Raw genomic sequence first — 18,695 nt, forward strand, 5'->3', positions numbered from 1 at the left:
AAATCTTACTAACCAATCTTTTTTCACCTCGGCTGCTAGGGTCCCTCATCCTCAACAGCTGTGTGATCTGACTACATTTTTCCAGCTTACGGAGGGTGTGTTATGTGGGAGGGCCTCCGAAACTGCAGAGGCCAGGAGAGATTACGCCTGGTGCTTCCTCTCTGCCCGCCAGGCCTTGACACTCAGCCACAAAATAATATTAGATTAATCTGGTAGATTTCCTTATATCCTGTGCTCAGTGGTTGACTACCCTGTTTTCTTTTTTGCTTAAGGTATTTCAAATTGGCTTTCTGAAAGTTTTCCCAGTCTTTTTCCAGATTGAAAAAAAATACTATGTATTCATGCACCAGGGTTTATGTAGCTCCTCCTGTGTCTGTTATACCAAGGCAAGACTTTATAGCTCTGTTATGTAGGCTGATTCTTAGTGATTGCCTGACTTTCAGACTTCAAGAATGTCCCACCTATTTCTTCAATTTAAAAAATCTAAATATGACATCATGTCCTGATAGCAACCCCCCAAATGTATCCAAGAGAACCAAATAGAATTCCTTTTCTGCAGACCTTTTGAAATAGGGTCAGTTCCTCTTGACTTGGGATGACTTACCTACTGTCCCTGCTTGGAAGACAAGAGGCTGGGTGAGATGACCCTTTCAAGGATTGGCCAGTAAATCAGAGATCCTCAGAATTCTGCCAGGCCAGAAGCACAGGTTCATGGGTCTTTGTTGAAGGACTTGGTGGGGAGAAATAGACAGCTGAGAGCTCTCATCAGACATGTAACCCACAGCACGAATACCCTATGTCCTCAGGCTCCTGCCTGTCAAATCCATCTTTCCCCTGTGCTGCTAAGTGGAGCAGGGCTGGCAAAGATTTCTGCAGGCCTAAAGATTTTCTAAACCATTCTTACAAGGCTTATCTGTTGATGATGAAAGGATAAATCATGATTACCAAGAAAGCAGAGCTGGCAGGAGAGCAGCTGGCCCTGTGACACGTTGGTGGCCCTTGAAATGGCATGAGAAGATTCTCCACCTCTGCTCTTTTGCAGACATCACTGGGCAGGGAGAGGAATCTACTCAGGGCCAGGAGAACCATTTTTCTTAAAGTCTGAGGACCCTCCTTGGTCCAGAAAGGTAAATTCAGACAGGCCAGGTACCCAGGAAGCAGACACAGGCAGCTGAAGCAGCACCGGTACAGCCAGCAAGGAAGCTAAGGGAGGACTGTTCTCGGCTATGGGATCCCTTCTAGGGAGCTGAGAGAGAGATGCCGAGATAACAAGGAGATAAGTGCTCCCAGTAGTAGTAGACACAGCAGGGGGACCAGCTGCAGCCCTGAGCTCCCTGAAAGAGTTCATCCCAAGCGAACAAAACAGGCATTATGAAAGCAGCAGGGAAAGAGCAGGGACTCATCCTTCCCTTTCAAACATTGCTCCTCAAAGAAAGGACGTAGTGAACTGATAAATGCAACTAATTGTGAGACCTGGGGAAGTGTGTAAGTGCACACCTTAAGACTGAAAGGGAAGGAACTTGAGGGGCTTTGGTTAACCTTAGGGAGAGCCAAGCAAACAGACTAATAAATTGCTTAGTCAGTCATTTGGGTACTGCCAACCCTCCACCCCACCCAACTCCTAGCACGAAGGTGTTGGAGGGCCTATGTTTGACACAGAAAAGGGAAGAGATGCCCAAACAATGACGGCAGGGATCAGAATCTTTTGACTTCTTTCCAGATGAAAAAAAAGTGAACCTGTTATTCAGGGTCTGTTGCCTAGGGCTGGAACACTGTGTTTATTGGCTGGGAGAGGTGATGGCAAAGGAGTGAGGGGAGTGAGAAAAAGGGGACAGTGAGAGAAAGGAGAAGATAGTCCTGAGATGACAGTGCCCAGGCAGTGGCCCTCCTCACACATGCAGGGGTCTGTATGTATATGAAACAGGACCTGGGGCTGTCTGTAGAGTCTTATGTTAGCCAGGACTGAGAAAAGATGGAAACTTTGGAGTTGGTTTTCAAGATTGGGAGCCACCATCTTGCAATCATTTCCCTCTTTGTTCATCCATTTGGGATCTGGGGGCTGTTGTCAATAGGACTGAAGAAAGGAGACTGAATGGCTGGACTGATGGATGGCATTTATGCTGGAATGAGACTGGTGAGGTTAACTAGGAAGGATCTATACTTCTCTCTCTCTTTTTGCTCTCTCATTTCCTCTGAGGATGTATTTGACCCTTCCCATCATCACTGAGCTGACTGCCTCCCAGTCTTCTCTTAATTCCCGGCAGAAGTGCCATCTCAGCTCAGGCAAGAAGCAGGTTGCCTTGAAGGGAAAGCTCAGAGCCTTTGGGGAAAGAAGGGGTAATACAGAGAAAAGGATCAGGGATGGTCCTCAGGCTCTCCTCCTCTCTGTCTGTAGCCCTTCTCCATTAGCTAGCGGACAACCTTAGCGTTCCTATCCCATCAACTCAATCTCCCTTCTCTTTCTGCTGCCAAGTGGCAACTTACATGACTTCAGGAGTATTTACTTAGTGGCTCTGTTCCTTACTGACTCATCTGGTCTTTAGAGCTCTTTGAAACATTTTTTATCGGATTTTCTTCACTAACATCTCCCCATTCCAATCCCAGAGGACCGCATATCAGTCTTCCCTTCTTTTTACTGATGGGTGTTAGTTTCACATCCTGTCTCTGGGCACTGGGGTTGAAGTCCAGCTGGAGTTCTGGAAGTGCTGGCAGTAGAGGATGTGAGTGGACCACGCTCACGTAGTGGAGAAAGTCTCAAATTAGGAGATCAGTCACACGCACTTGCCGGCCTGTCATTGTTCCAGTGGCTCGACCTGGCGCACGTGTGCTCGCGTGGCTGCCTTATGGGGCTCACTGGAGCTAGATGGTGACTTCAGGGAAGAAATGCAGACTGTGCTATGAGCATCTGAGGACCGCTTGACTCCTTTTTTATGTTTATTTCAGTTGGTACAGTTGCTCTGGATCATTCTATCCTGATATCATCTCGGGAGTACTCACTCTTGTCCCATCATGAGACAAGAGTGGGTCTGAAACGTGAAGGTCTGCGTTTCCTTTCCTGAACTCACTTGGCTTCACAGGGAAGTATATGGGAGGAGGCCACTCATGTGCTAGAAAATCTTCTCACCTGGCTACGAGTCCATGTGTGCATGTCAACACTTCAAGTTTCCCTTTTTTCTAAAGAAGTAGAAGTCAACAAGTTAGAACAAGGGTGACAAATAAATCAACAAGAGCTTTCTAAGCAGAGGCTTATATATTTTTTAAATCAGGATATTGGAGAATAAGCTACATGAGTTTTATAATTTGTGGGATTTTTTTTCCCCTAGTTTATGCGTTTAAAATTTTTTAAACTACAGTGAAACACACATAACAAAATTTCCCATCTTAACCATGTTTAATGTATAGTTCAGGAGTGTTAAGTGTTAAGTGTAAAAAGGCTTGCAGAACTGCAACTTAGTACCCACTAAACCACAGCTCCCCTGCAACTACCATTCTACTTTCAGTCTCCATGAACTTGAACTCTAGGTGCCTTGTACAATTGGAATCATGGAGTAGTAATCTTTTTGACTTGCTTATTCCATTTAGCATAGTGTCATCAACCTTCATCCATGTGTCAGAATTTCCTTTCTTTCTAAGGCTGAATAGTATTCCACTTTATGTATCTACCACATTTTGTTTATCCATTCATCCATCAGTGGACATTACGGTTGCTTCCACCTTTTGGCCATTATGAATAATGCTGCTAAGAACATGGTGTACAAATACCTCTTCACCACCCTGCTGTCTGTAATTTGTACCTTTTAAAATTGAGTGAAGGAACGAGCCTGGAAGAATTTAGTATCCCATGCTGCTAAGTCACTTCAGTCGTGTCCGACTCTGTGCGACCCCAGAGACGGCAGCCCACCAGGCTCCCCCGTCCCTGGGATTCTCCAGGCAAGAACACTGGAGTGGGTTGCCATTTCCTTCTCCAATGCATGAAAGTGAAAAGTGAAAGTGAAGTCACTCAGTTGTGTCCGACTCTGGCGACCCCATGGACTGCAGCCTACCAGGCTCCTTTGCCCATGGGATTTTCCAGGCGTACTGGAGTGGGGTGCCATTGTAGCACTGCGTATTTTACCATTCAGAAGAAGTCAGGAATGCAGCCCTAATTTCACCAGGCAATCTCTTTTGCAGCTTCTTAGTGTGTTGACTTTTCAAGGGCTTCTTGTGCTGTTCTTCAGCCATAGGATGAGTGCTTTGAGAATTGCCATTAACTAGAAAGTGGTGGCAGTGTAGCTTTATCTCAGTGATTGAGACACTGATCAAAGACAGAACTGTCAGTAACTTGGTATCTTACTTAAAATTGCTGTTGCAGTTTCCCCTTACGTGGGGCTTGAGGTCCCACCCCATGCCTAGAAAGCACGTGGTCTTGGGGTGAAGTCTGAGGTTTGGGAGCAGTGTGCTCCACCACTGAGTGCCCTTCTCACTGGCAAAGGCCTATAAATAACATCCGGGATCCTGTTTCAAAGTCAGGAAAGGGGCAAGGGCTAGCAACAACAACAAGGGCTGAGGGGGTTGCTGAAATAATTTCATGAACAAATTGATCAAAGAAATGATCTGTGAATGAATCTTGGAGAAGGGAGAACCAGCCAGCCGTGAGGACAGATAAAACTCCTCCCCTGCAAAACCAGCGTGTCTTTCATGCCCTTCATTGTCTGCAGGCATGTCTGAGCCCTAGTTTAGCCCATTTGGCATTCAGAGAGCTAAGTCGGCTGCACTCTCAGCTCAGGGATGACTTGAGGGTGCTGAAATGTTTGCATTCCACCCTCCTGCAAGGAGGAAAGGGAATCTAGTTCAAGAACCAAAGCAAAGCTTACTCATCTCGTCTCATCCTTTCAGACCCGGAGATGGAGTCCTCCACCACCCCCTAGACACAGGGTCTTCCAGCATGAAATGCACAGAAATCAAATGCATATCCATTACAGGAGAAATGGCAGGGAAGCAGGGCTAGAGTGACAGATTCTAAAGAGCAAACATATACCTTTGTGCTCTGTCTTCTTAAAATTCATCCTCTCACCTGCCAGCCTTGAGAATTGCCTATTTACATAACTAGCTGCCTAAAATGGAATATTAGATAATGTTCCATGGCAGCCCATCCCTGGGACATGAGTGATCCAGGAGTCCTCTGACAGCGTGGAGCATGGCCCGCTGGCCTACAGCCCTGCCTCCATGTACTGTGAGCCTGTCAGCACTCCAAGCTGAGTAGATGTCAGGCCCGGTCGCCTGGGTGGGAGACTAGCCGAGCAGCGGGGGAGGGGGCGTGATTCAGCACGCGGCTCCATGGCACACCGTCTTCAGGGACAGACTGTACTGCTTCCTGAGCTTCACAGCAGGCACCCTGTTCTGCCCAAGGTGCTGTCTTGGAGACTGCTGACAAAGGGGACTGAGGAATGGGGGAGCGACAGGATCTATGGGGACAACTGATCCAGGAGGTAATCAGTCAGCACTGATGCCATCCCTGGCACCATGCCAACCTCACATCGCCGTCGGTCTTTTCTGAGGCATGCATCTCCCTCCCATCAAAACTGGAATCCTGCTGCTCGCTTATAGGAGGAGTATAAATAAGTGATAAGGAAGTGTCCTGATAATGATAAGCAGGGATATCTTCTCAGCAGACCAGATGTATCAAAGAAGGCAATTGTGTGTGTGTTTGTTCATTTATTTTTCAGTGTTCCGGTTCCCGTAGTCAGTTTAGAGAAAATTCCTAACCTAGTGAAGGCAGATGGTGCCAATGTCAAAATGAACTCTACGACCACTCCTGCGGTCCCCTCCTGCTCCACCTCATCCTCTGCCGTCTCCACCCCACCTGTCATTAAGCCGGTCTTGATGTCCAAGTCAGTGCCACCTTCCCCAGAGAAGATCTTAAATGGCAAAGGAATTTTGTCTACCACCATAGACAAGAAACACCAAAACGGCACCAAAAACAACAACAAGCCTTACAGGAGACTTTCAGGTACGTGTCTGTATTCTTTGAGTCTGGCTCATGATCAGACTACAGCTGAGTTGCGTCCAGAACTAGGGAGTGATGCGATCTTATAATTGAGCAGGTCTGTTTCATTTTAAGGGGAACATGGAGTTTACCTACAAATAGGAACTCCCATCTCAAAATGCAGGGGAGAACTTATTCTCTTAATCCCGGGCCAGATTGATGATGGCTGGGCTGAGTTAGCTCAGCACTTAGCAGGAGTTATCCTGGTTTTCCCAAGGCGGGGAGCTCTGCACACCCATAGCACTCTGTGGATTCAGAGGGTTTTGTCCTCGCTCTGACAGGATAAATCGTCCCTAGATTCTGCAAAGTCTCAGGGCTGCAGATTTGGACAGCCCACTGTGATATCTCCCGGTAGCTCAGGGCAGGCTTGGGGCGGTCACATTGGTGCTGTCAGCCCATCTCCATCCTTTGGTCTCACTGGTTTCCAGGTTCATTCTGTGGTCTGGGGCTACAAATGCCTTTCCCACATAAGCAGATTGGAATTCCCACTTGGGAACACTTAGACTGGCATAGCAGGATGGGTGCTGAGGGGTCTCTCTGCAATCTACTTGGTTGTCAGAGTAGGCACTCAGGAGGTACCCAGAAAGGTGCACATGGCCAGTCCTTAAGTCAGTGGTTGGCCCTTGGGTCCCCCAAGTGGATGGTATTTGCTTTGGGTTTGTTATGAAAGGAAATCTGGCAGTTTTACTTTCTCCAAAAGATCAAGAAAAGCTATAAATTTTATAAGTTCTTCACACACCCTGGCCATTTATTAGATGTTAACCAGAAGAAAGAAAAATATAGTTGCCCCTTGAACAACGCAGGGATTAGGGGTGCCAGCCCTCTACGCAGTTGAAAATCCCCATATGATTTCTAGTAGATCTTCTGTGTATGTGGTTCCTCTATATTCACAGGTTCAACCAACCTCCAGTTGTGTAGTACTGCAGTATATATACTACTGAAAAATATCTGTGCACAGTCCACACCCAAGTTATTCAAGGGTTCACCATACAGAGAAAACTGCCCTGTGAAAGAGAAGCTGTGTCCTCTGGCATGAGCATAATTCCTAAGTGCCCCCAAGAATTGTGGGTCATTTTTATTTTTTACTTTGTATTTATCTGTATTTCAGGTTTTCTCTTATGTCTGTAACTTTTTAAAAGTTTGGGTCTGAAAAGTATCTTGTGCCCAAAGGATTCAAATGATACAGTTATATTACCCTGAAAAATCTCTCCATGCCCTTTTCACCCACTGTCCCACAAGAAAGGCAGAGCCTGGCACTGTCTTTGAGGGTGGGGGCCTCTCTGTGTGGACAGAGCCCCTGCACCCAGCTCTCTTCCTGCAGAGAAAGGTCACTGTCACTCTGCAGAGGAGGTGGCATCCCTGAACGAGCTGCTGGATCTGTCTGGGTGCAGTGAGGCTGGGCTCCCTCGTCCTGGCAGAAGCATGACTGTGGCTTCCAGCCGGCACCTTAATCTGAAGTTGTTTGGGGATTTTTTGTGTGTGTTTGTTGGTTTTGCATTTTTTGGTGGTTTTGTCTCATTGGGTCTTTTGCTTATTTCTCTCTCGCTTTCACATTTGGCAGCCAGCTCCTGCCCCCAGCCAAACAACCTGTTCAGTTCCAGGCCAACACGAGTGCTGGTGTGGATCTGGGCACGGGGCTGACTCCACCAGGTCCAAGGGAAAGAACTCGCACCAGGCGGCCTGGGGCCTGGCGCCCAGACCCTCCTCGGTGGGCAGAGAGGGCTCATAAGAAGCAAACATCTCCAGGCCTAACAGTTTTCTCTTCTTAAAAAATGAAGCTTAAGAAAAGAAGACAAAAGCAAAAGAAAGGGGCAGGATGCATTTTGATAGCCAAGCAGGAAATCTGTCTTGGATATGAGAATGGTTTTATTGCAAACATCGTCATCACCACTGTTGCAACCATCCCACAGCTCCCAAACCTTCTTTTAAAAATAGAATGCATTCATTTTTTATGGTCGGATTTTACTCCAGCAAGTTCAGACAGTTTTTCAGGCAAGGTAACCTCTTTATAGCTTGCAGCCATAGGAGGCCCTGAAGGGGACATGCCACCAAGTTTATACATGCCCCTCCACCTGCCCATCCACCTCCCCACCCACCTGCACTGCTGCCCATCTCTGTGAATGCCCAGAAGAACCGTGTCATTCCTGCCCTGCAGGACTCAGGTGTTTGCTGGGTGTCTTCTGGAAATGGCACGGGCCATCAAGAGGTAGAACTATAAAGCTTACAGTGTCTTTAAGAGGTTCTCTCACAACCCTCCATTTTCTAGGGGAGGAGAACATTTTTGTAGCCCAGAAGGAAGAAGGATCCAAAATGAGCATAAAAAGAGTAGGTTCCCTAGAAGTCACCTCGACAGGGGCCATCAGGACTCCAGTGGGAAGGCAGGAGCTGGGGAAAGCCTGCTTCCCTCAACCATCCTTTGTGCCGAGGGGACTGCTTGCCCGGCTCATTCCCTTCTGGAGCACCAGGCTCCAGGCTGGGGCAGAGCAACGGTGAGGCCAGCAGGCCCTGACCTCTCTACACCTGCAGGTTCAGCCTCAGAGTAAAGCCCACACCTGCCCCTGTCTACATGTTCCTGAATCAGGGAAATCCAGTCAGCAAGGCTGCATGGAAGGCCTTGTGCTGAGGACTTTCCAAAGCATGAGAGAGGCAGGTCACACTGACATGTCAAGGAATAATTTCCCACTCAAATGGCTCAAACTATTAGGAAAGCAGGGCAGTGTGGGGAGAGTGATGTATTCCCGGAGCTACCCCAGGGGAGAAAGTGGCCCCAGGGCCTTCCGGTGGCTCTGCCCCGTCTGCAGCCAGCTTTGCCCAGAGGTGCCTGGGGAGATGTTTGGAGTGAAATAAAGCCTGAGAACCACGTGGCTCCTTTCCCTCTGCTGCCCACCCGCCCTCTCCCCTTATGCATTCCCATCCCTACCACATCCCCACCAAAGCTGGACGTGGGAACTCTTGGGTTCAGAGAGAAGCGCCATCTTCCCCCAGCGGTTCTGGAAGCATTTTAGCAGCCGGTTGGAGGGAAAAAAACAAAACAGATTGCCTGACAATGTCTCACTTGTTGGTGCAAATGTGCATTTTTTTTTTTAATGTAGTCTTAATGCCAAATCCTATTTAGTCTCCTTTTTTCTTATATTTTTTGTTTGTTTCTTAAACCAGAGAGAGAATTTGACCCAAATAAACACTGTGGAGTATTGGATCCCGAGACAAAGAAACCTTGCACAAGATCCCTCACCTGCAAGGTATTTCTCTTTCCATAAAAAATACTTCCTGCTCTCGCTGGGGCCTTTGTCGAAATGTTTGCATGCCACTCTCTGCACACGGCAGGGTGTGGAGCCTCGACACGACCCCCAGCTGCTCTTTGTAAGGGAAATGCTTTCTTCTCTTCCATGGTAGCAGAGTGCCTGCCTCAAGCTGGCTGGCTTTTTAAGAAGGAAAAAAAAAAAAAAAAAAATAGGCTTCCCCTGTTACTTGTGAGGCCAGACAGTAAATTGTATTTATAGGCACTCACAGGCGGTTCTAAACCCTGCTACGTTTTAATGTATGCAGGAGCAGCACGCAGCGGCGGCGGCGGCGGCGGCAGCGCCCTGAAAGGCAGCCCCAGAGGGGAGGACGAGCCGCCGCGCCCCTGATCCGGCCGCACCGGGGTGGCCGGGGGACAGCTGACCCGAAGCGGCCGCCCGTGGGTAGCCCCCAGCCCCGTATTTCATACTGAACTGCTAGTGCCTCTTGGGATGGAGGCCGTGGCCCTCTCTGCTTGGTGTCTCTGTGTGTCTGGGCCAAAGCGAGCCTCCCACCTGCACCTGGATTAACTCCAGCGCGCCCTCACCGGTGCCTGTCGTCAGGGAGGTCCTCAGGGGTTCAGCGCTGAAGCTCGTCATCTTTGGCCATTTTTCGGAGGAAGCTTTGGCTCCTTAACGCCAGGAGCGTAGGGCACGGTTGCGTTTTGTGTGGTCTCTGCCTCTTCCCAGCCGCAGAACAGGAGCTGTTGCCTTGAAGTTGACTTTTCAAGCACCTCTAAATTCCCATGAATTGCAGTTTCTGAAATGGAGGGCCTGGGGAAGCAGGTTTATGTGCTGATCAAAGAGGCTGTGCTTTCCATCTCTCTTCTCCTTAGACTCACTCACTAAGCCATCGGAGGGCAGTCCCAGGCCGGAAGAAGCAATTTGACCTCCTCCTGGCGGAACACAAAGCCAAGTCCCGGGAAAAAGAAGTTAAAGATAAAGAGCATCTCCTGACTTCGGCAAGGGAAGTACTTCCCAATCCCCCCGGGCCGGCGCAGGACTCACTGCCGGGACCTTCAGGGAGCTCGGGCCCAGAACCTAAAGTCGCATCCCCTGCAAAATCCAGGCCACCCAACTCTGTGCTTCCTCGGTAAGTCCCCCCTCGGCGATGGAAGCCTTGAGTCCATGGTCAGTGACTGCCTGCTTGATTCGAGTGTGGTCTGATCACCTGTGAAATGGGAGTCATCGTGGTCCTACCTAGTGAGGCAGTTGTGAACTTGAAATGAGAGAATGGGTGTGAGGGGCTCAGTCCAGCGTCTGCCACGTAGTGTCCGGTGGATTTTATTGCTGTCACCATTGTCATGCTCACTGTAGTCATCGTTGCCATCATTGTCATACCTCATAACAGACCCAAATCCGACAGCATGTGTTTTCACAGAGCAAGAGTCAGCTGTAAATAAATACCTGAAAGTGACGCTCAGCCATCAGGCAACTTCCAGGTTGGAGGTTGTTTGGTTTGGCTTTTTTTTTTTTTTAATTTATTTATCTATTGGCCACACTGTGCAGCAGGTGGGGTCTTAGTTCCCTGACCAGGGATTGAACCTGTGCCCCCTGCATTAGAAGCACAGAGTTTTAACCACTGGACTACCAGGGAAATCCCTGGGTTTTTAGATTAGAGGGAAGCCTTGTGGAGGGGAGGGGAGTCAGCACAGCAGCAGAGCCCATTTGTTACAATATTTTGTGAATTTTCCCCACAACTCTCCAGTGGTCAGGGTAGAGGGAAATTTGGTATGATGGAGATGTCTGTCCTTAAATTTCCCTTCACACCAAGAAAGCTCAGCTACTTCTTTGAGATTTTATTTGGTTGTCCTGGGAGGAAATGAAAGAATAGAAAACAGTGGGTACAACATTGTAAGTCAACTATACTTCAGTTTTTAAAAAAAAAGAAAAGAAAAGAAAAACCCACTTGGATTTAGAGTGATTTAAGATCCACATGTGTGTGCTTTGACAGGCAGTGGAGTACCGTATTGAGCCACAGACAATTTCCAGGTGATAAGACTGGGAACCCTCTTTGAGAAATATTTGAGCGCTTGCTCCATAAGCAAGGTACTGTGTTAGGTACTCTCAGGCAGGGGCACAGAGATTAGTGAAACTAGATCTTGCTTTTTAAGAATTTAGAGTTCAGAAGATAAGACGCAAATATCCACAACATCATAAAAGGGAAGCATTAATAATACAATGTAAGTGTAGATACTGATAGCCTCTGATGATTTTTAATGCACACACTGTGAGTCTCAAAGAGTAGTTGTCCAGTCAGCAAGCAGGCATGAAGAGAATAGAGTTATAGAAGAAGAGGATAGAATTTATTTTTAAAGTAAAAGCAAATATTTGATGACAATTGTTACTGACCTACCAGGATGTCTTGTGCCTTCCACTTTGGCGCAAACCTGACCAGTTTGACAGCCAGAGGCCTCCTCTGGAATCACCAACCTTAGCCTCAGACATCTGGGGAGATGCAGTCAGACAGAGTCAGCACCCACACATCCCCATCGTCATAACCACTGTCGAGCCATTGTCATCATCCATTTACTTGCCACTTTCCTTCCCACCCCTCATTTTGCAAGATCCTTTTATGATGACTTCTCACTGTAATGCCAGATGTTGGTGAAGGAGATTGCCCCTGCTTTAGAGTCTAGGAGACAGTTCTGCTCCAAACTTCTGGACAGGGCTTCAGTTCTGTATACACTAGCTTTCACACTTCTTGGTGGCAATGGAACTATTTTATCCCCATAAAATATACCTGATATAAAAGCAAACCTGCCTCCACCTGAAGCCGTCTCAGCCCTGCTTTCATCACACGTGTACCCAGAACCCACTGCCCATCCAAGGGATCACCTCGGATTCACTGAGAACTTCGGGGAACCCCACTTTGTATTTATTTTATTACTTATTTCTGGCTGTGCTGGGTCTTCAGTGCTGCGCGGGCTTTTCTCTAGCTGTAGCGGACGAAGGCTACTCTCTAGTTGCGGCGTGTGGGGTTCTCATCGTGGTGGCTTCCTTTATTGTGGAGCACGGGCTGCAGGCTCTGCGGGCTTCAGTAATTGCAATTCCCAGGCTCTATGGCACAGGCTAATAGTTGCGGAACACAGACTTAGTGCTCCATGGCATGTGGGATCTTCCTGGACCAGGGATCAAACCCGTCTCCTGCACTGGCAGGCAGATTCTTTACCACTGAGCCACCAGGGAAGCCCCTGAAAATTCTCTTTTATTATACATTGCTCCATTGATTTTGACTAATGCAGGCACTTCACACCCAAGCAGTGGTACCTGGCTGAGCAGTGAAACCAGGGACAGCCGTTAAAAAATGAAAACAGGCGACCTTAAGAGCTGCTTCTTTCTGTCCCTTTTTTGTAATTTTCAGGGGAATATTTGTCAATAGAGAAATGCCAGGTGTTTATTTTCTTTTAGAGAAACAGAAGAAAGAGAGAGGGTGAGGTTAATCAGCAAAAAGAATGTCTCTGAAAGGGACAGGGAGGCCAAGGAGCACGTTACAAATGTTGGTAAGAGAATAGTTTTTGAGGATGCTTTTCAAGGCACCAGAAGACTCAGGGGTGAACTAGTGGAAAATAACGTTCTCTTTCGATTGTTTTAGGTTCAAACAAGACCCCATGCTATCAGAGATCGAAAAGGCATGATCAGAAATTAATGTACTCACATAAGACTTAAAACCATTATTTCCCTCATACTGATGATATAATAGATATTTCAATTGGATTCATTATCTATAATTGACCCAAAGAATGACTCGTGAGTGGAATTATGGTAATACCTTCCCAATTGTGAATTTCTCTTGTAGGAAATGCTAACTATGTAACATTTACTTCTTAAATATCATTTTGGTAACCTTGAAAATATTCCAGTTCTCATATTTTTGAATTGCAACCCATTCTTGTAAGGGGTTTCTAAAAGAGGAACTTGAGCCTAGGATTAGAAAAGTAAAAGTCAACTAGCACGGGTTGGAATAGGATTGGAAGTGCAAGGATCAGCTCCTTGTCTGCTAACTAAATGAACGTGGTCATGTCTCTCAGCCTCTCTGGCCTCAAACTGCTCATCTGCCAAATGGAGCTAAGGAAAATTAAGTGAGAGTATCAAGCTCATAATAAGCACTCAGTTGACGGTAGCTGGTAGGAAGGGCCATGGTAGTCAGTGGGAAAGCAGTGGGAGCCAGTGAAGGCCTAGGTGTGACCTGGTTTCCATTCACCCATCCTCCTGGCCTCTGTCCTTCAACCTGGGGGCCCTTGGATAACATACCTATATGCTCTGCTTTCTTGCCCCCAACTCGAAGGGAACACCTTGCTTTCCCCACAGGGCCCAAGGGCTATGGATAACCAGGCCAACCAAAGCCATCAGGACTCTTTGGAAAGGCAGTGGGAGGTGCAGAGGGTCGAGCTGGGCTCTAACAAGCCAGGCTCTGGCCCCCAGGAGGGGAGGAAAGGTCAGCTGTGGAGGTCAGTGCTGACAAGGTCTGGGCACCTTCCCCTCTGTCTCATAGATGAACACACATCTCACCCTAAAGTATAAAATGGCAAACACCAATGAATCTCAGACTGACGAAGGCAGCGGGGAAAGAGGCAGAAGGTCCTAAAAACCTGAGAGGGGGCAGAGGTGAGTCTGCAGTGAAAGCTACTTCAGTTCGTGACTCATTGATAGTATAATCACCAAAGTGGAAACCGTTTCTCTCCTCGACTTAGGTTTATCCCTGGGCTTTTCCTACCCATTTCTCAGTAGTTCGGGCTTTAAAGTCAAACAGACAGACCAGTCTCATTTCCACTTTTTATTAGCTTGGCAACCAGTGTCCTCATCTGAGAAATGTAGGTCATAGTTACACACACCTAAGGCAGTGGGTAGCTCTGATGAGAAAATATATGTGACATGCCTACACATATGTGTGTGTGTGTGCTCAGTTGTGTCCCACTCGTTGTTGTGACCCCATGGACTGTAGCCCACCAGGCTCCTCTGTCCGTGGAATTTTCCAGGCAAGAATACTGGATGAATTGTCATTTCCTGCTCCAGGGGATCTTCCTGACCCAGGTATCGAACCTGCATCTCTTGTGTCTCCTACATTGTCAGGCTGATTCTTTACCACTAGGGACTCAGTTAAGGTCAGTTTCCTTTGTGCTCTTCCCCAAAGCACTCGATTGATGCTCGCGCTTCCTCAGAGTGGTGGGGGTAGGGACTTTAAGCTTCCCTGAGGGGAATTGGACAGGGACCATCATCATTTGCACTGTCTTTAGACCAGACTGGTAAATGGAGAGGGAAGGTGTGATGTAGTGCTGAGGAAGAAGGGTTGGACAGCAGTTTAACACACTTGCAAGACTTTTCCCACACTTTCTCAGGGCCAGTAGCCCTGTTCCCAGTCACCCTCACCAACCCTTGGCTTTTCAGAGACACAGGCTGCTTCCAGCACATCCCATCCCTCCAAGTCCCACCCTGGAGGGCAGCAGTCGGAGCTGGAAGGAGGTCTTGAAAGCATCCACCACTCCATCATTGCTGGAGGGTGCCCTGCGTGACTCAGGCCTGAAAAGGAAAAGGTTCAGAGCCCCTTCTTCATACATGTGCACACATATGCCTGGCATCCTTCCTTCATGTCTCTCTTTGCTCTCAGAGCTGCTTCTGCTCTGGAACTTGCAGTTTTCATGCTCCATGAATCCCCATGATTCTCCTTCCTTCGCCTCCTCTCTTTTGTCTGGCAACTGGAATTTAGTATTTATTTTTTTTTCCTTTTTGGCCATGCTGCATGGCATGTGGAATCTTAGTTCCCTGACCAAGGATCAAACCTATGCTTCCTGCAGTCCAAGCATGGAGGTTTAACCCCTGGACCATCAGGGAAGTCCCAGAACTTACTATTGAGTGTTTCAACCATTAAAAATGGGTTTTTTTCTTTTTAGAAATGTATATATTTTTTTTAATTGTTAACTCTTTAATTTTATTTATTTTATTTTTGGCTGCGCTGGGTCTTTGTTGCGTCCAGACGCTTTCTGTAGTCACAGCAAGCCAGGGCTTCTCTTGTTGCTGAGCATGGGCTCTAGGCGTGACAGCTTCAGTAGTTGCGGCATGTAGGTTCAGCAGTTGTGACTTGAGGGGCTTAGTTGCTCCTCGGCATGTGGGATCTTCCCTGACCAGGGATCAAACCTGTGTCCCCTGCATTGGTAGGCGGATTCTTAACAACTAGACTACCACAAGAGCCCCCAGATTTTTTTTTTCTTGATGAAACTTAATTTTTTGGTGTTGGAGAAGACTCTTGAGAGTCCCTTGGAGTACACAAAGATCAAACTAGTCCATCCTAAAGGAAATCAGTCCTGAATATTCATTGGAAGGACTGATGCTAAAGCTGAAACTCCAAAACTTTGGCCACCTGATGCGAAGAGCTGACTCATTGGAAAGACCCTGCTGTTGGGAAAGATTGAAGCCAGGAGAAGAAGGGGACAACAGAGGATGAGATGGTTTGATGGCATCACCGACTTGATGGCCATGAGTTTGAGCAAGCTCTGAGAGCTGATGATGGACAGGGAACCCGCCATGCTACAGTTCATGGAGTCGAAAAGAGCCAGACATGACTGAGTAACTGAACTGAATATAGACATGTTGTTTAAAAACCAAATAGTCCTAACAGAGAGTGAAAAACAGTAATTTCTGCCATCCTGGAGCTCACTTTACCCTCTCTATGTTAGAGCACCTTTTTCCTGGGGCCCCGTGCTGCCTCCTCTCTTTGTTTGCTCCTTTATTTGATGAAGTGTTTTCTCCATTAGCTTCCTGTGAAAAAGGACATGGGAAGTCAGTTTTTAGAATCCTTATATACCTGAAAATGTTTTTATTCTACTCTCACACTTAATTGATCATCTCCCTGAATATATAAGTGGGTTGAAAACTATTTCCCTACAGAATTTTGAGAGCAGTCTTTGATTGACTTTTGGCATCAAAGATTTTTATTGAGAAGTTCTGTATCATTCTGATTCCATTTTTGATTTCTGAAGCATGGGGCTCTGAAAGTTCCCAGGGATCCCCCTTGATATAGGTCTTTTTTCATTCATTGTACTGGGTACTCAGTAGATCCTTTAAATCTGGAAACACCTGTTTCTGGGATATCTTCTATTACATCCTAAATAATTTTATCCCTACTGTTAGCTTTATTCTCTTTAACCTTCTGTTACTGAGGTGTTGGAGCTTTTGCTCTGATCTTTTCGTTCTCTTACCCTTTTCTCCTGTTGTCTCCCAATCTCTTGTCCCACTGTCTAAAAGACTTTTTTTCACTGCCTAAAAGACTTTTTTTTACTTTATCTTTAAAACTGTATATTAAATAATTTATGATTTACTTGTTAAATTTTAGGATCTGGTTGTGATTTTTACTTTTTCTTTCTTTTTTTGATGGCACCATGTGACATGCAGGACCCTAGTTCCCTGACTAGGGGAACATTGCCCTCTGCAGTGGAAGCGTGGATTCTTAACTGTGGATCAAGTTCTTAAGTGTGGATTCCATTGGACTGCCAAGGAAGTCACCAGGATCCAATTCTTTTTATCTGATTGCTTCTTATAATATCCTACAAGATACCATCTTTTGCAGAAGTGATACCATTCTAATATCTGAAGATAGGCTTCTTAGTTTTCTTTCTTTTCCTCCCTTATCTTCATTTCCCCCAGGTTTGTTTCATGTATGTGTTTATGTGCTTGATATTTGGTTGGTCAGCCTAACGTTGGAGAGTGTTTCAGGAATGTTTGGTGATTTCTAACCATTCATTTTAAAAGAAAGACTCTAATAAGCTGATTGGAGGTCTGTGTGTGGGACTGTCAATCATAAGGTCATCACTCACCAGTCAGCCTTTTGTTGATATTTATGCGAAGTATGGAAGCGTTTTCTCTGCGGCCAGTAAGTTTCCCAAGGGAAGAATCCTGCCTACTGATGTGCTGGGCAGGGGAGTGCCAGTTAAGTCTCTGACCAGGGACAGCCCCTAGTCCCCCTTTTTCTAGCCCTGTGCTCCCTCCTAGTCTCTGCTGGTGGCCCCCTGTCTGGAATCTCAGTTCATTTTCTCTGTTGATTGGAGGGGGAGCGGGCAGGTAGGGGAACGGGCAGCTGGAGCAGTGCTAAGTCATCTGGCTATGTGAGGTAGCAATGATGACCTGTGGGTCCCACAACCAAATATCAAGCCTTTCAGCTCTCCTGCTGTGTTCAGTCCTCACCTCATCTGTGACTTTTGCAGCTCTAGCTGCTCACGGTGCCCTGCTTATCAGGGTTCTGTGATAGATCAGCTCCTTTCCCATCCGTTAACATTCTCCAGCTACAGTCTGTGTCCTAAAAACAGGTTAAAATCCCTTTTTCACACTTGTTGGGACACTTCAAGTGCAAGTAAGAAAAAACCTTGCTTACTAACCACTTCAGTAATTAGGAAATTTCTTACTGCTGGTGACAGGAAGTCCAGAGGTGAAAGGGCACCAGTCCCCAGAGATCAGGGTTTGGCTGTCCTTCTCTGCCCTTTTATTCCACCCTCTTCAATCTTTTGGCTCCATCTTCAAAGTCTGTAGCAAGATGGCTGCAGCACATCCAGAAGAAACAAGGTCCAGATGAAGATGGAAACCAGCTTTTCTTTGCAAAGAAAAATCTTTTTTAGTGGCATTGAGGACCTTGTGGTGCAGCCATCACTACCATGCATCTCCAGAACTTTTTCATCATTCAGTCCTGAAACTCTGTACCATTAAACACTTAAGTCCCCATTCCCAGCACCTGGTATAACCACCGTTCTACTTTCTGCCTTGAACTTCACTGTTCTAGATACCTTGTTTAAGTGGAATCATACAGTAGTTGTCTTTTGTGACTGGCTTATTTCACTTAGTGTAATGTCTTCAAGGTTCATCCATGCTGTAGCATATACCAGAATTTCCTTCCCTTTTGAGACTTAACTAATATTCCATTGTGTGGATATACCATGTTTTATTTATCCATCCATCTATCAATTTTTTTTCCACCTTTGTGGCTTTGTTTTTATGTGACTGTGCTTTGGGGATCTGGTTGGAACTCAGGTATTTGACACCTAGAAAGATTTCAAAACAACACAGTGTCCAAGGTGAAAATGAGGGAGAGAAGAGAGGTATGTGAGTAAAAGCCCCTTCATGTTACTTGAAGGGGTAGCTTTCAAAACAGAATGCAGAAAACCTTTCTTTGTTTTTTTTGAAGATCCTGAGGATTTCCCTGGCAGTCCAGTGGTTAACACTTTGCCTTCCAATGCAGGAACTCTGGGTTCATTCCCTGGTCATGCAGGAGCTAAGATTCCCACCCACCTGCCTCACAGCCAAAAAACCAAAACGTAAAACAGAAGCAATATTGTAACAAATTCAATAAAGTCTTTAACAATGGTCCACATTAAAAAAAAAAATCCTGATTTTTTTTTTTTCTTCTC

General features: G+C 46.6%; 1 protein-coding gene and 1 non-coding gene across 8 annotated transcripts in view; one reads left to right on the forward strand and one right to left on the reverse strand.

Annotated features, from left to right (window-relative positions):
• Positions 1 to 18,695, forward strand: part of ATXN7L1 (ataxin 7 like 1) — a 254,909-nt gene that overhangs the window by 219,264 nt on the left and 16,950 nt on the right. For all 7 annotated transcript variants that reach the window (XM_005901437.2, XM_070369633.1, XM_070369635.1 and 4 more), the window contains 3 exons: positions 5,706 to 5,989; positions 9,182 to 9,264; positions 10,140 to 10,396. In XM_005901437.2, the coding sequence (XP_005901499.1) occupies positions 5,706 to 5,989; positions 9,182 to 9,264; positions 10,140 to 10,396 (624 nt within the window). The remainder of the gene's footprint in view (positions 1 to 5,705; positions 5,990 to 9,181; positions 9,265 to 10,139; positions 10,397 to 18,695) is intronic.
• On the reverse strand, positions 10,828 to 10,900 carry TRNAR-UCU (transfer RNA arginine (anticodon UCU)). Its single transcript has one exon. It is a non-coding gene; the product is annotated as a tRNA-Arg (tRNA).

This window comes from Bos mutus, chromosome 4, assembly GCF_027580195.1.
Source record: "Bos mutus isolate GX-2022 chromosome 4, NWIPB_WYAK_1.1, whole genome shotgun sequence".
NCBI classification, from domain to species: domain Eukaryota; kingdom Metazoa; phylum Chordata; class Mammalia; order Artiodactyla; family Bovidae; genus Bos; species Bos mutus.